An 18,489-nucleotide genomic window follows, 5' to 3' on the forward strand; every position below is an offset into this window, starting at 1 on the left:
AGGAGAAAAATCAATCAATAAAAATTGACTGCAAATTGACACAAATGTTAGAATTAGCAAACAAGGAAATTTAAACATGTTTTAAAAGTCAGGAAGACATAAGTGAAACAAAAGAACCAAATTAAATTTTTAGATATAAAAATTGCAACGTCTGAGATGAAAAATACACAGAATGAGATTAACAGCATATTAAACATTTTAGAAGGAAACACTAGTGAATTTGAGGACATATCAAAAGAAATTACCCACAAGAAAACACATGAGATTCAAAGAAAATGAGACAAGTGGGAACTCAATGATGTTTTAGCAAGATGGCTGACTAGAGGTGTCTGGCTTGCTTCACTTTGCAAAAAAAAAAAAAAAAAAAAAGACCAAAACAAAGAAAACACAAAACAAGACCCCCAAACAAACAAACAAACAAACAAAAACTGGCATGTTTGAGGCATAGTACCAGAGTACAGTTAGAGATGTCCCAGAACATGGAGACTCATGATGGTTTTATAAAGAGAAGAACTATGCCTATAGTCTCTACTATCTCCTCTCCAGTTGAGATCAACTCTGAACCAAAAGGGACTTTGCACAGCGGGTAATGGGTAAGCAATCTCCGCTAATACCATGAATGCCTAATGTATTTGCTGCTGGAGAAGCCTGTAACCCTCATTGGCCCTGTTCCTAGTTCTGTCAGTGATCGAGGAAATTAATCCACTGATTAGTTAAATCTCTTATGATCTAATCCTTTCACCTCTGAAAATTCTTGCATTGTATCACACATGAACTTTTGGGGACATCTCAAATCTAAACTCTAACAGATGCGTTCCAGAAATTTTGGATTTTTTTTTTTAAAGAGAGAGAGAGAGAGAGAGAGAGAGAGAGAGAATTTTAATATTTATTTTTTAGTTTTCGGCGGACACAACATCTTTGTTTGTATGTGGTGCTGAGGATGAACCCGGGCCGCATGCATGCCAGGCAAGCCTGCTACCGCTTGAGCCACATCCCCAGCCCGAAATTTTGGATTTTTATTAGGGACACCTAACATGTACTACTAATTTTACAGAAAAGAAGGGGATTATAAAATAATATCGGACAACTATATATCAACAAATTGGATAATCCAGGTAAAATGGGCACATTCCAAAAAAACATACAATTTGTCAAAATTGGCTCACGAAGAACTAGAAAACTTGATCTACTAGAGAGAATGGATCAGTAATCAATTCTTTCCAGAATGCAAGAATGGCTAAATATTCACAAAACAAAGAAACAAAAATCGAAACAAAACAAAATCAAGGATCAAGGTAATATATCACATTAATAGAAGGGAAAAAGATCATCTAAATTGATTCAGAAAAAGGCATTTGACAAAATCAAAATCCTTTCATAATTTAAAAAAAAATTCAACAAACTAGGAACAGGAGGAAATTTCCTCAACATGATAGAGACCTTATATGAAAACTCACAGCTAACACCACACTCAATGGTGAAGGACTGAAATTATTTTTCCCTAAGAACAGAAAAAAAGAAAAGAATACTAACTTTTTCCACTTCTATTCTACAGAGTATTGAGTTTTAGCCAGAGACATGGGGGGAGGGGGCATCCAAATTGGAAAGGGAAAAGTAAAATTATGTCTATTTACAGATGATATGATCTTACATTGAAAAAAACTTTAAAGGCTCCACACAAATACACATATAAACACTGTTACAACTGATAATCAATTTCAGTGAAGTTGCAGGATACAATACCCATAGGCAAAAATCAACTGCATTTCTATACACCAGTAATGAAAAATCCAAAAAGGAAACTTTTAAAAACTACTCCATTTAAAACAGCATGAAAAAGAATAAAATATTTAGGAAAAAAAAATGTAACTAAGGAGGTAAGGACTTGTACACTGAAAACTACAAAAGTTGCTGAAGAAATTCAAGAAGACATAAATAAGCAGAAAGACATCCCATATTCATGAATTGGAAAGCATAATATTGCTAAGATGACAACACTACCCAAAGTAATTTACAAATTAAACACATTTCCTATTAAAAATTCCAACAACTTGTTTTGCAAAAATGGAAAAACTGATACTCAAATACACAGAATTGCAAGAGGCACTGAACAGCAAAACTTTCTTAAAAAAGTATAAATTTGAGAATTAACACTAAATCTTCATATACATACCGAAAGGATTTTTGACAACTGAGCTAAGATCATTCAGTGGATAAAGAACAGTCTTTTCAGCAAATGGTTCCACGAAAACTGGGTGTTCACATGCAAAGGAATGAAGCTGGACCCTTACTTTATTCCACAAACAAAAGTTATCAGAATATGGATCAAAGGTATCAATATAAAATCTAAATCCATAAAACTCTGAAGAAAACATGAAAAGCAAATCTTCATGACATGGAATTTGGCAATCATTTTTTGGATATGACAGTAGAAATATGGCCAACAAAAGCCCAAAATACTGGATTTTACCAAAATTTAGAAGTTATCAAAGGACATTATCAAGACAGTGAGAAAACAACCCCTCACAATGGAAAAAAATATTTGCAAATCATTATAACTTAACCTCAAAGAACCCACATAAAAAATGGGCAAAGGATTTGAATGGACATTCCCCCCCCCATATATATGGCCAATAAGCACATAAAAATATGCTAACATTTTGCCATTAGGGACATGCATATCAAAACCACAATGAGATACTATTTCATACCCATTAGGATGGTTTTTTTAAAAAAGGAAAATAACAAGTATAGAAAAGGATTTAGGTAAATTATAACCTTTGTGCATGAGAATCTATAAACTATTGAAACTATTGTGAAAAACAGTTTGGCATTTCCTTCAATTCCACTCCTAAGTATATACCCCAAACAATTGGACAACAAAGTTCAAACTAGTATTCTTTAGCACTACGAAAAGGTAGAAGCAATAAGTGCTTGTTGATGGATCAATAGCTAAGCAAAATATGCCATATACACATACAATGGAATAGTAGAATAAAGTAGAAATAGTAGTAGAAAGTAGAATAAAGGTTACCAAGAGCTTTGGGAAGAGTATAGTGTAGAATTATTGTTTAATTGGTTCAGAATTTCTGTTTGAGGTGATTAAAAAGTTCTGGAAATGGATAGCAGTGACGGTTGCACAAAAATGTGAATATGCTCACTTGGTGAATCATTCATGTAAAAATAGTCAAAATGGTAAGGTATCTGTTATATATATATTTATCACAACACCAAAAAAAAAAAAAACCCACAATTCCCAACACTATAAAATAAGTAAATAAACAGATAGATAGATAACCTTGGAATTAAGTATTTATTAAAGACATCTTTGAGTCTGTACTTAAAAAACAACCCATGCTGGGGTGGGAGACTCCAAGACCAAAGTGAATTTTAGTAAATACTTAAATAATAATACTTTCTAAAAAGATCTTGTAGGATCTGGAAATGGTGGCACATGACTAAAATCCCAGTTGTTCTGGAAGCTTAAGCATAAGAATCTCAAGTTCAGAGGCACCCTCAGCAAATATTTTTTTAAAAAGGTTGGGGCTGGAAATGTGGCTCAGTGGTTAAGCACCCCTAGGTTTAATCCCCTGTACAACCCCCACCAAAAATATCTTGTAGGAAATTGAAGAGAAGCAAATGCTTCCTTCATTCCTTGTCTTTCTTTAAGTCCTACATCACCCTAATGCCAAAAACTGACAGAGACTTTAAAGAAAACTCTTTACCAATATCTCTCATAAACATAAATGGAAATCCTAAACAAAATTTTATATAATGAATCAAAAAAATGTATAAAAGAACAAAATGTCATGATCACAAAGGGATTATCCCCAAAAATTTAAAGTTGGTTTAACATTGAAAAAAAAAAATCAATGTGTACTTCACTATATTAAACAAACAAAAAAGAAATACCACATGATCATCTCAACAGATGCAGAAAAGATATCTGACAAAATCCAAAATGCATTCCTAATAAAACCTCAATAAACTAGTAATAGAAGGGATCTTCCTTTACTTGATAAACAGCATCTATGAAAAAAATACAGGTAACATCATACTTAGTGGTAAAAGACAAAAAAGTTTTACCCTTAACATCAAGTACAAAATAAGGGTATCAACTTTTACCCCTTCTATTTAACATGGTACATTACTGAAGATTTTTATCTAGGGCCATAAGAAATAAAGGGCATATACACTGGAAAGAAAGAATGGAAAAATCCACTAGAATCTTAAGGGGAAAAAAAAAAACCCTTTCTAGAACTTATAAGTAAGTTCAGCAAGGTTAAAAAATAACAACAAAAAAAATCAACATTAAAAAAATCAGAAATATTTATTTATTTAGTAATAAAGGAAAAATGAAAAACAACACCATTAACAATGAAAATATATTGAATATTTAAAGTTAAATTTGGCAAAAGTTACGAAAAGATCTGTACACTGAAAATTACAAAACATTCAGAGAGAAATTCTGAAGACCTAAATGAATGGAGAGATAATAAAAATTCTGTTCTATGATCATAAAATCAATATTGTTAAGTCAATTCTCCTCAAAATGATCTTCAGATGATTCCTTCAAAATTTAAAAAAAAAATTAAAAATAACAGGCTTTATTTTTAAAACAAGCACACTCTAAAATTCATTAGAAAATGCAAAGGCCAGAATGACCAAAACAAATTTGAAAAACAACAAAATTGACAGATTAACAATATCTGATTTCCAGACTTTTTTATTATAACGCTACAGAAATTAAGACAGTGAGATAATGACATAAAGACAAATAGATAAATGGAATAGAATGAAGTCCAGAAATATATCTTCACATATAATGACAACCAACATTTTTACAGAGGTACAAAAGCTATTAAGTGTAGAAAGGACAATCTCTTCAATTGACAGTGTTAGAACAACTAGATCTTCATATGCAAAAGAAAAGAAAAACAAAAGAAACTTTGACCCATACTTCATGCTGTATTCAAACATTATTTCAAAAAAAAAATCATGCTTGTCACTGATATACAGGAATGCCTTTGATTTATGGGTGTTGATTTTATATCCTGCTACTTTGCTGAATTCATTTACTAGTTCTAGAAGTTTTCTGGTGGAACTTTTAGGGTCTTCTAGGTATAGAATCATATCATCAGCAAATAGTGCCCATTTGAGTTCTTCTTTTCCTATGTGTATACCTTCAATTTCTTTTGTCTAACTGACATAGTGTTTCAAGAACTATGTTAAATAGAAGTGGTAAAAGAAGGTATTCTTGTCTTGTTCCCATTTTTAGAGAGAATGCCTTCAATTTTTCTCCATTTAGAATGATGTTGACCTGGGGCTTAGCATATATTATTCTTGGTTTTTCTAGTGTTTTGAACATAAAGGGATGCTGTATTTTGTCAAATGCTTTTTCTGCGTCTATTGAGATGATCATATATATGACTCTTATCTTTAAAGTCTATTGATGTGGTGAATTACATTTATTGATTTCCATATGTTGAACCAACTTTGCATCCCTGGGATGAATCCCACTTGATCTTGATGCATGATCTTTTTGATATGTTTTTGTATTCGATTTGCCAGAATTTTATGAGAACTTTTGCATCTATGTTCATTAAAGATATTGGTCTCAAGTTTTCTTTCTTTGATGCGTCTTTGCCTGGTTTTGGAATCAGGGTGATGTTGGCCTCACAGAATGAGTTTAGAAGTGCTGCCCCTTTTTCTATTCCTGAAATAAATTCATAGTATTAGTATTAGTCCTTCTCTAAAAGTCTTGTAGAACTTGGCTGTGTATCCATCCAGTCCTGGGCTTTTCTTGGTTGGTAGACTTTTGATGGCATCTGCTATTTCGTCACTTAAAATTGATTTGTTTAAATTGTGTATATCATTCTGATTCAATTTGACCAAATTATATGACTAGAAATTTGTCGAAGCCTTTGATATTTTTTATTTTATTGGAGTACAAGTTTTCAAAATAATTTCTAATTATCTTCTGTATTTTTGTATTGTCTGTTGTGATATTTCCTTTTTCATCACGCATGTTAGTAATTTGAGTTTTCTCTCTCCCTCTCTTTGTTAGCATGGCTAAATGTCTGTCAATTTTATTCATTTCTTCAAAAAACCAACTTTTTGGTCTGTCATTTTTTTAATTGTTTCTTTGTTTCAATCAATTTGATTTCAACTGTGATTTTAATTATTCCAAGTCATTTATTTGTTGACTTTTTCTTCTTTTAAGGAATGAACTCCATGCAATGGGGAAATGAGGAAAACTACCCCATTTACAATAGCCTCAAAAAAAAAAAAATACTTGAGAATCAACTTAATGAAAGAGGTGAAAGATCTATATAATGAGAATTACAGAACCCTAAAGAAGAAGTCAAAGAAGATCTTAGAAGATGGAAAGATCTACCTTGCTCTTGGATAGGCAGAATTAATATTATCAAAATGACCACATACTGGCTGGGAATGTGGCTCAAGCGGTAGCGCACTCGCCTGGCATGCGTGGGGCGCTGGGTTCAATCTTTAGCACCAAATAAAAATAAAATAAAAATGTTGTGTCCACTGAAAACTAAAAAATAAATATTAAAAAAAAATCCTCCCCCTGCCCTTAAAAAAAAGACCATAATGCAATTCTGATAAAAATTCCAATGACATTTCTCATGGAAATATAAAAAGCAATTATGGAATTCATCTGGAAAAATAAGAGACCCAGAATAGCTAAAGCAATCCTTAGCAGGAAGAGTGAAGCAGGTGGCATCACTATACCAGACCTTAAACTATACTACAGAACAACAGTAGATTAAAACAGATGGGTAGACCAATGGTACAGAATAGAGGACACAAAGACTAACCCACAAAATTACATTTATCTTATATTAGACAAAGGTGCCAAAAACATGCATTGGAGCAAAGATAGCCTCTTCAACAAATGGTGCTGGGAAAACTGAAAATCCATATGCAACAAACTGAAATTAAACCCCTATCTCTCCCATGCACAAAACTCAACTCAAAATGGATTGAGGACTTGGGAATAAAACCAGAGACCCTGCGTCTAATAGAAGAAAAAGTAGGCTCTAATCTCCATCATGTGGGATTAGGCCCCAACTTCCTTAATAAGACTTCTGTGGTGCAAGAATTAAAATCAAGAATCAATAAAAGGAATGGACTCAAACTAAAAAGTTTCTTCTGAGCAAAAGAAACAATCTGTGAGGTGAGTAGAGAGCCTACACCTTGGGAGCAAATCTTTACCCCTCACACATCAGATAGAGCACTAATCTGTAGGGTATATAAAGAACTCAAAAAGCTAAGCACCAAAAAAACAAATAACCCCATCAATAAATGGGCCAAGGACCTGAAGAGACACTTCTCAGAAGATGATATACAATCAATCAACAAATATATGAAAAAATGTTCATCATCGCTAGCATTTAGAGAAATGCAAATCAAAACCACTCTAAGATTTCATCTCACTCCAGTCAGAATGGCAGCTATTATGCATACAAACAACAATAAGTGTTGGCGAGGCTGTGGGGAAAAAGGTACACTCATACCCTGTTGGTGGGACTGCAAATCCGTACAGCCAATATGGAAAGCAGTGTGGAGATTCCTTGGAAAATTGGGAATGGAACCACCATTTGACCCAGGTATCCTTCTCCTTGGTCTATACCCAAAGGACTTTAAAACAGCATACTATAGGGACATAGCCACACCAATGTGTATAGCAGCACAATTCACAATAGCTGAACTGTGGAATCAACCTAGATGCCCTTCAATAGATGAATGGATAAAAAAAAATGTGGCATATATACACAATGGAATTTTACTCAGCAATAAGAGAGAATAAAATCATGGCATTTGCAGGTAAATGGATGGAGTTAGAGAAGATAATGCTAAGTGAAGTTAACCTATTCAAAAAAACCAAATGTCAAATGTTTTCTTTGATATAGGCAGTCTGATTCATAGTGGGATAGGGAGAGGGAGCATGGGAGGAAGAGACGAACTCTAGATAGGGCAGAGGGGTGGGAGGGGAAAGGAGAGGGCATGGGGTTATTAATGATGGTGGAATGTGATGATTATTATTATCCAAAGTACATGCATAAAGACACGAACTGGTGTGAATATTCTGTGTATACAACCAGAGATATGAAAAATTTTGCTCTATACGTGTAATAAAAATTGTAATGCATTCCACTGTCATATATAAATAAAAATTTAAAGAAACAGTAAAAAAATTATCCTTAAAATAAAACCTAAACTGTAATAAAACTTCTAGAACAGAGAAAAATCATTGCAACCTTCTGCTTGGCAAAAGCTACAACACTGAAAAACTGATAAACTGAATTTCATTGAAATAAAAAAAACATGTACTTAGAAATGTTCTGTGACAAAAATGAAGACAAGTCAAAGACTGGGAGGAAAATTTTTGCAAAACACATAATATCTAATAAAGGATATATGAAGAACTCTCTAAACTCAAAAATAAGAAATAAACCCAATTTAAAAACTAACAAAAGACTTAAACAGATACTTCACACACAAAAATAAATATATACAACAGCAAATAAGAACATAAAAAGATGCTCAACATTATTAGTCATTAGAGAAACACATATTAAACCACAATGAGATACCAACTCACAGCTATTTGAATGGTTAAAATTTAAAAGGCTGCTCATACTAAATATAAGTGAGGGATGTGGAAGAACAGGAATTCTCATAAGCTCCTGACAGGAATGCAAATTGATATAATCACTTTATAAAAATATAGCCAAACTGTTTTCCAAAGTTAAATATACATATAAAATATGTATCAGCAATCCCACTGCTGAATAGGTATTATAAAGAAAAAATAATAATATTCATATAAAATCCTGTACATGAATGTTTATAATAGGTCTAATTCACAATTACCAAACCTAGGAAAACTTAAATGACCTACAATAGGTGAGTGGATAAAACCAAATGTGGGTCATTCATACAATGGAATTAAACTCAGCTGAAACAAAAAGAAATAAATGATTTCCAACAACCTGGCTGAAGCCCCACCATTAAATACCATTAAGCAAAATAAAAGAAATCTGTCTCAAAAGGTTATGTGCTATGTGGTTTCATTATAAATGACAGTCTCAAAAAAACAAAGACCCAGGACCTATCTGGGAAACAAATTACATACATTGTCATCAGCATGCTATAATCTTAGTATTTGTTTCTATAGAAGACAAAGGCTTTTTTAGTAATAAGAACAACCCATGATCTATCATTCTGCAACTCTCCATGTTTCACTTGAGTTGGAAATGAAGATACCTTCATATTATATACAGGCCTATTCCTTCAGTAAAATCTGAACTTTAGGCAAGTTTATGTTTCTACCAATTCTATTCCTCTATCCTACATTATACATTACCAGCCATCCTCTCAAAAAAATTAAGTTTTGCTACTAAGTAACTTTTTAGAGGAGCAAAAAAGCACAAAAACCAAATTAAAATGGATATTGAATTACTAGTGTTTTAAATGATTACCTTTCTTACCATACATATAAATCTATAAATATCATTGCTATACAAAAGCTGAGTAATACCTCATTTTTACTAAAAGTTTAGAGGCACTATGAGTTCACATTGAAAGAAAGAAAAAAAGAAGAGCTCTTTGTTATAGAATTTCAAGTAAGAAATATAAACAGAATGAGGGCATTTGAAAAATCATTTGACAACCAGAGTTGGGCTGACAAGATCATGTATTGTCCCTATTACCTGTTGCAGGAAAGAATTATCAATAGATACTAAAATACGAGTGTAAAAAGTATAAGAATCAGAATGTCTGTCTATACAGTTTCAAAAAATCTCTTCACAAGATATCTATTAGTTATAAAGGAAAAATATTAACTTTACAGTAGAAAAAAATATATCATCCTATGTGACCAACGTTGCATTCTATTAGGACAAATAAACATGGTTTGCTCCTGACATAATGCATAGAGAAGAGGTTTTGTGGAATTCATACCAAAAATGCATGGCTAGAATCTAACCATGAGGATACACTGGACAAGCACAAATTGAGGGACATCATACAAAGATCTGTAATTTTCAAAACTGTCAAGGCTATGGAAAGACAGACTGAAAAACCATTTCAATTAAAAGAGACTGAAGAGAACTGACAACTAAATTCAATGCTTGACCCTGGATAGGATCCTAGACCAAAACAATTGTTTTTCTTTTGTTATGCAGAATATTAATCAGACAATTAATGAAATCTGTCGGTAGACAGGAGAATTATATCCATGCATTTAGGAAATAAGCATTAAAGTATTCAGATATTAAAAACATGTCTGCAACTTATTCTCAAACAATTCACTAAAAAAGAACACTATGTAAATAGAAAATAATAAAGCAAATGTAATAAATATTAAATTTGGGGGAATTTGAGTAGAATATATAAGCATTCTTTACTATTTACTAGAACTTATTTCTAAGTATGAAATTATTTCAAAATCAATAAAAACAAATAAAGCCAGTAGAAAGAAACTTTTTCTTTTCCCTGACAATAAATAATACTATAGTCATCTTTACCATATTCTACTTAGCAGACCATGAAATTTAGAATTGGAAGAAAAATGTATCTCTCACCAAAACCTCTCAACTTACAGATGAAAAGAACCAAGTGTTAAATGACTTGCTCAAGATCATACCTCGTTCAAGGAGAAACCATGACAACTGTACAGATCTAACCTAGTTAAACAATCTTTCAACTATTCCAAAATGTCTCCTAATGGCTTTATATGTTGCCTACTTTCCAAACATGTGATATTGAAATATTTACTTCTATTTTCTCAAATATTATTATATGCTAGTGTAATAAACCACTTTCAGGCAATCTAAAGTTTATTTTTAAAAAGCACTTGGGGCTGCCAGGCACAGTGGTGCATGCCTGTGGACTAAGTCCCAGTGGCTCAGGAGGCTAAAGCAGGAGGAATCGCATGTTCAAAGCCAGCCTCAGCAAAAGCAAGGCCCTAAGCAACCTAGTAAGACCCTGTGTGTAAATAAAATACAAAACAGGGTTGAGGATGTGGCTCAGTGGTCAAGGGCCCCTGAGTTCAATCCCCAGTACCAAAAAAAAAAAAAAAAAGCATTTCTGTATCATTGCTCCTAGTAATCTTTAATAGCTATTATCAATAAATGAGGGAGTTCAGAATATATACCAATCACTGCAGTAAATGTTAAAACTATAAAACTGACAAAATATGTATTAGTCACCATTAAAGCCCCAGCTCTTAGGACAGTGTCTGCTATATAATACTCAAATTATTGCGTATACTAACAAATTAAAAAAAAACCCATAGTTATAGGAATGAAACATGTACAGATAATCGCATTAGTAACATCAACAAAATGCCATGGGTAAAAGACAAAGAAGTTGTTTTTGCTGGATGAGACGTAGAAAAGACTTTGGAGTTAATGACACCAAAGTCTTCTTTTTTTTAAAAAATTTTTTATTTGTCTTAATTAGTCAAAGTTGAGTCTTAAAAGACAAATAAAATTGCAACATACATGGAAGCAGTGGGGTGGCAAGAAGAGGATAGGGGGATTTAGACAAAACAACCATTCTAAAAATTAAAAAATTCCTTCTAAACTTTTAAACTTAGACTTACCTATTGTTGCTGCAAGTTCTGGATCAAAAGTATCATCTGTGAACCTCAAGAGCAGGCTAAAAGAGAATTAAAGAGACAGATTAGGAATTCAGCTTTTATTTCTAATTATACGACAAATGTGTTCATCATAGTTATATTTTATCACAAGTTATTAGATGCAGATAAGACGAGCTGATGTAGGTCAGCTCTGGTAATACTACCTCAGGGAAGAAATATCAGGAGAAATTAAATGATTGAAAAGGCAATTTTAAAAATCCCAAGGACAAAGCAGCTTACTCATAAATGTACACCCTATGTTCCCCTCCACAATTCCTCAAATGCAAAAAGGTGTTTTTTGTTTTTGCTGTTGTCAACTTAAAGAAAAATTTGTACTGGCATGTCCTTCTAAGAAAATGATAGCTTTCATGGATGAAGGCGAGAGAAATCAAGCCTCTTGAAATGAAATGAAATCATTTTAAAAAAATCTGTTGGGTATCTATTCTGTACTCAAATAAAAAGAAGAAAGGATAAAAGCATAGTATTTGTAACAAGAAGTATTACTATTATCCATGTGGGAAGAAAAGATATGGTAAAAAGGAAGGGAGAAAGATCAGTGAAGAGTAGGTATATTCTGGCAAATAATCCTTAGGTTGTGAGAAACCAAATAAGCATTTTGGACTAATGAAGGCTTTTAAAGAGAGGAATGAAAAAAAAATTTTTTGAAAAGTTAATGCCAGAAAAAAAAAGGAAGAAAATCAACAGAAGAAAGAGATAACAGCCATGATTATATGATTATATGGTTATATGGGTTATGAGGAGAGAGGGAAGGACTAAACTTGGAAATGGTAAAGAAATCAGAAAGGAAGGGTTGAAAACAAGACATCAGATTAGAAGGGTATGCTAAGATTTTACATCTCCCAGCATTATTTTACTTAATATGAGGCAGAAGGGTCAGTAATTAAAAGTTGTTCAAAAATAAAATCTATAACCTAGTATGGTGGTGCATGCCTGTAATCCCAGTGACTCAAGAGGTTGAGGCAGGAGGATTGCAAATTTAAGGTAAGTCTTAACAATTCAGCAAGGCCCTAAAGAACTCAGGGAGATGGCTGGGATTGTGGCTCAGTGGCAGAGCATTTGCCTAGCATGTGTGAGGCCTAGGTTCAATCCTCAGCACCACATAAAAATAACAAAATAAAGGTATCATATCCAACTCAACTAAAAAATAAATATTTTTTAAAAGAGAAAAGAATTCAGGGAGACCTTGTCTCAAAATAAAAAATAAAAAGGGCTGGAGATGTGGCTTAGTGGTTAACTGCTTTGGGGTTCAATCTGAAATACCAAATAAATAAAATAATAAATCTAAGCCTTTCTTAAAGTCCAAAATTTACAAAATGAATCAATCTGCGCTTATATAACTACTAAAGCATAAGTTAGTTTTATCAACCTATTGGCATTTTAAAAATTAAGAAAACCATTATCCCATGTCTGAATTAGAAATTTTATGAAACTTCCACAGATTGTGATTACTGCTGCTAGAGAAAGTTTTGTCCACAAAGAATATGAACTCTTGCTAGATTCAAAACCCAATGTCACTTAATTATATGTAAGAGATTTAAATTTGTTTCTTTGTGTTTGCTGTAACACAGGCACCACAGAAACAAATGAACACACGAGTCAAACTAGGTTTTTCTTCTAGTCAACATCTTAAATATATTTTTGCTTACTTGCAACATGAGTCAGGAAACAACACTAATAAGACACCTAACGACTTTTTAAAAAATTCTTTTCTTCTCTCTTCACGTACTCAGTTACCCACAATTTAAGAATAAAAGATATATATCTACACTTGGTCAACACAGAAAATATTACTACAAAAACTTAGGTTTTCCTGGTGCAGTGGCACACGCCTGTAATCCCAGTGGCTCAGGAGACTGTGGCAGGAAGATTGCAAGTTTGAGGCTGGCCTCAGCAACTTGGTGAGGCTCTAAGCAACTTAGTGAGACCCTGCATTAAAATAAAAAATAGAAAGGACTGGGGATGTAGCTTAGTGTTAAAGTCAGGGTTCAATCCCTAGTACCAAAAAACCAAAAACAACAACAATAAAACCACAAATAACAAAACTAAAAAAAAACCTTAGGTTAACATAACCTTATATAGTAGTAATAAAATATCATAATAATACAAGTAATAATGGTATTGACTTATTTATGAACATATAACAATAGGCCACACATTTTCCTTCCATAACTGTATATCCTTACAAGAGCCCTATGGTTGATACTTTGTCAGAAAGATAGGGAATTGGAATGGTATAAAGCAACAAATCCAAACTGAGTGTAAGTCAGATCTTTGCCAGGGGTACAGTGGAAGTCCAAAATATATTCTTAACTCTAGGAGGAACATCACTTTAGATCAGAAGGGTTCTATAAATCCTTCCCTGTTCTTGATACACTTTGCTACATTTTTACTTTATCAGGCCTAGCCATGAATTAGAATCTTAAACTGTACATTTAATTTTGGATAGTTTTGAGAGGTTTCTATCCCAACCCCTTCACTTTTCCAGGGAAGGCCTAGAGAGTTCAAATATCACACACAAGGTTACATAAGCAGCAACACTAGTTTCATAATCTTGGTATCACAAAAATCTTTACACTCTTAACAATATGAAATAAACTGGAAGGAAATCAACTAATCAGATTAAGATTTTTTTTATTAAATATTTATTTTTAGTTGTAGTTGGACACAATACCTTTTATTTTATTTATTTATTTTTATGTAGTGCTGAGGATCAAACCCAGGGCCACATACATGATAGGTGACCGCTCTACAGCTGAGCCACAACTCCAGCCCAAATTAAGAAATTCTTTGTTGGGCAATAATTTCTCAACAACACAATGCCATTTCACTTCCACTTGAACTAGCTCTATAAAGAAACAGAAGCAAATTACTAGTCAGAACAACACTTTATGAGCATATCTATGACAAATGTTTTTGTACTAACTTGCCTTAAAAATCACTCACTTCAACTTTAAAGTCATTTATTGTTTTCTATAACATCACACTGACCAAAAATGTCTATCTAGTTAGAAAAAGAACAGCTACATTCCTAGGTGCAATTCTTTCTTTGAAGAGTACAACTGTTAAAATTTTGCAGTGAGTAGTTCACAATTCACCATTTAGTGCTGAGAAAGTTTTAAATGAATTATATATATATAAGATTGTTAGAGTGAATGAGGAAAATTGATGAATCCACATAACAGACCATATTCTAAAAGGGGAACTTAAATTATTTCCAGTTCATTGTACCTCCAGTTAACCTTCCACAAAAAAAATCTACACACCTTTAACTCACCATCCACTCATTACACATTAATGTGCCAACCAATCATATATTGGGTTGACTCACATGAAATGACAACCAACTATTCTTGTATTCAAAAACAGCAATTTCATGTCTTAAATGAGGGCCCTATCTCAAGGGAAACAAAGAGGAAAGAAAGAACACAAGACTATGCAATTTCTAGTAAAATAATGTTTACTATATAACTTCTGACAATTTTAATTGTACAAAAATAGATGGTGATCATGAAAATGATTCTGTCCACACTTTATGCACATACACATACACACACACACACACAAAATTATGCTAACCCAGAGTGTTTTATTAATCTACTCCTTGGTATATGCAAATTCTGCATTTTAGTATACAAAGTACATTAAATGAGAAGAACTATGAAAATGTATTGTCAAACTTGAAAAAAATATACAAATTTTCAGGCTTTATTACATAAGCTTGCAAATCCTTAAGTACCTAGAAAAGAAAGACTTCATAATCTTAAAAAGTTATTTGAAAGAAAGGTACATCAGAAAGTACAGCTAAATATGAGATTGCCCCTGGAGTTTAAAGATCAATAAGACCTAGACTATAATACAATCATAATCAGATGGTAAGGTTGACTTCACCTGGAGAACTCTGTTCAAAACCTGGATAAAATTACAAACCTCTGTCAACAGCCACCTACATCCACATCTTCCCTAATATGAACTCTTGTGAATATTATTTTCCCTAAAGAAAGAGTGTAAAAAGGAAAGACAACACTAATTTGTCCTTTGATCTCCATATGATGTGGCAAGAGAGAAGGAACCATTTCGCCTTATTTTCAAAGGTGGCCTCAGCTTAAGCGCTCGAACCTTACACTAAAGTGAAATTTTCAAAAGTACAAGGCAAATGGGTTCGGTTCTTTCACAGCCGACTAATATTTTAAAAAATAAGACGCGACAATAGGCTGCGCCAAAATAGGCCAGGAATGTGACCTAAGGCGTCACGAAACTTCCTGTGTGGAACATTACGTATTTAGAGAAAGCCCGACAGAAATTTCAAAGTGATAAAGTTACAGTTCGCGTCTCCGGGGGGGTGACAGTAGCCTGCACCCCAAGGCCAGGGCGAAGCGTCGCTCTCCGCTGGACTCGGGCCCAAGCCCGCCCGCCACGCCCTGAACTCCGCGGTGGCAAACCGGCGGCCCCGGGAATCCTTTTCCTCGGTGCGGCAGGAGGAACAGCTATCGGGACAACTTGGGCCTGGTCGAGGCCGTGAACCGGGCAGGTGCGGGGCGGGGCGCGGGGAGCAGAGGCCACAGGAGCGCGCGAGAGAACGACCGGGGCACGAGCGAAGAGGGCCCGAGCCCGGCCACTGCCTGGACGGCGCCGGTTATCGTTCCCGTCACGGCCCTGAAGACAGAGGCCGCAGAGGCAGAATAAGCCCCGCCGCCCTCGTCACTGCCCGCACACCGCCTCACCTGGACTTGCCTACTCCACTCTCGCCGATGATGAGGATCTTCAGAGTGGTCAACACGTCCTCGTCCATCCTGACCCTGCTCCGCTCCGGCTCCGGCTCCAGCTGGCCACCGGGTCAGCCTCTTAGCCCTTCACCGCGGTGGGCTGCCTGCGCATGCGCACCGCTCGACGGCTGCCACCTTCCTTTCACACCGGGTGTTTGGGTTGCTGAAGCTCCCAACACCCGTTCCGCCTTGAGGTAGCTCTGCGTCTGCGCACGCCGGGAGTCAGGCTTCTTTCCGGAGAGCGTGTTCCTCCCGTGCGCAAGCGCAGATGGGGAGAGCCGCGTGTGACCTGCCTTCCCAAGCTTGAACTCCTCCCCAACCCTGAGATAGGCCTCCTAAGGTTGGGTAATTAATTGGGCGATGACTTGAGTCTCAGGAATATGTACAAAGCTTCTTTTATTGCAGCAGTCGCTCATGACAGCTGTTTTGAGGTGGGAAAATCATTCCGCTTTGAAGCAGATTACCTTAAATGTGGGTCCAACACTACCATATAATCACTTTGTCATGTTACTTAGCCACCTTCGCGTGTTTCCCCATCTCAGGGAGACAATAATTACTCTTATTTGCTTCTTAGAATTGTTATGAAGACTAAATGAGTTAATAAAGTCCTCTATGAAAGATGCAAACAAGTTCTAACCTCTTAGATTGAAGAGTATCCTTCACATGTTAATTCATCTTGAAAGGGAGATGTAGACTTCATGTAGATCAGGTGCATATAAATCTCTGGCACAATTCCAAACCAACTATTCTTGCTTATAAAAACTGCTTCGTCATAACTGCAGGAATTGGGAATGTAAACCTTGTCTCCTTTACCACACTGTAAATCTTAGTGAGGGTACCAAATCTTTCATTTAATACCAAAGTGCCTGGTACATGGCAGGTCTATAAACTTTAGTTCTCATCCCTTATTTCCTTATACTTTCCGCTAATGTCATACACAATGGACATTTGATTAAAGAATATAAGTAAAATTTAGGAATTAATTTTTCAAATAATTTATAAAGCTTCTATCTGATATCCACATGGTTCCTTCACCTTCTTCAGATCTTGGCTCACATGTTTCCTTCTTACTGAGGTTACTTCCCTATTCAGTACTAAAATTTGCAAATCCCTCCAGCATTCACTCTACGTCTTTGTATTATTTGTCTGCATAGCATGATCCTCTGAAATACTAGATATTCTAGTGCTTTGTTTACCGTCTAATCTTCCCCCAAAGAGAAGTCTTATTGGGGCAAGGATTTTTTGTTTGTTTGTTTGTTTCGTTTACCCATATATCATCAGTATCTAGAATACTCCCTGACACATAGTATGTTCTAAATACATAACTGCTCAAGGAATTAACTGAATGCATGTTGTAGAGTTCATACCTAAACTTGGAGAATGATGTCAGTGAGACAACCTTAATCTCTCTTTGCAATTTTTCCTGCTCATCATTTAAACACTCTTGTTCTATAAGTTTTAGTTTGTCTTTATCTTCTTAATCTATATACATTGTCACCTTTTGTCTTCTTGGATTTACATGGTCACTTATTCCCACTTTCTTTGTCTCTAAAGTATATTTCTGGCCCAGATTTTTCTTCTCAGGTTCAGGCCAACACACAACTGCCAAAACATCTCCATATGAACATGCCCAAGTTGAATATGCCAACCTAATCATGACAGATACTGAACTCACTATCTTTTCCTTTACAATAGCTTTTTTTAACATTTATTTTTATTTTTTATTTTTAGTGTTGATGGACCTTTATTTTATTTTATTTTATTTGTGATGCTGAGAAACAAACCCAGCGCCTTACACATGGCAAGCAAGTGCTCTACCACTGAGCCACAACCCCAGCCCCTACAATAGTTTTTTCACCTAACTTTCTTCTTAATGAATGACATTGTTAACACTTCTTTAATTTCTTCTCTCTCACTCCCCACATCCATTTAGTCCTCACAGATTTACTCCTTTAAGCATGCCTGAAATTTACCCACCTTTTCCATCTCTTATTATCACTACTATGGTCATCACCATCTGTTTGCAGGATTACTGTA

The 18,489-nt window shown here is 34.6% G+C and overlaps 1 protein-coding gene across 1 annotated transcript in view; it reads right to left on the bottom strand.

Moving 5' to 3' along the window:
- Rab18 (RAB18, member RAS oncogene family) overlaps window positions 1–16,676 on the bottom strand; it is a 39,558-nt gene extending 22,882 nt beyond the window's left edge. The window contains exons 1-2 of the mRNA XM_027928581.3: window positions 16,411–16,676; window positions 11,633–11,688 (exon numbers count right to left, since the gene is read on the bottom strand). Of these exons, the coding sequence (XP_027784382.1) occupies window positions 11,633–11,688; window positions 16,411–16,478 (124 nt within the window). The 5' untranslated portion in view covers window positions 16,479–16,676. The remainder of the gene's footprint in view (window positions 1–11,632; window positions 11,689–16,410) is intronic.
- Window positions 16,677–18,489: the final 1,813 nt, after the last annotated feature.

This window comes from Marmota flaviventris, chromosome 12 (genome assembly GCF_047511675.1).
Source record: "Marmota flaviventris isolate mMarFla1 chromosome 12, mMarFla1.hap1, whole genome shotgun sequence".
NCBI classification, from domain to species: domain Eukaryota; kingdom Metazoa; phylum Chordata; class Mammalia; order Rodentia; family Sciuridae; genus Marmota; species Marmota flaviventris.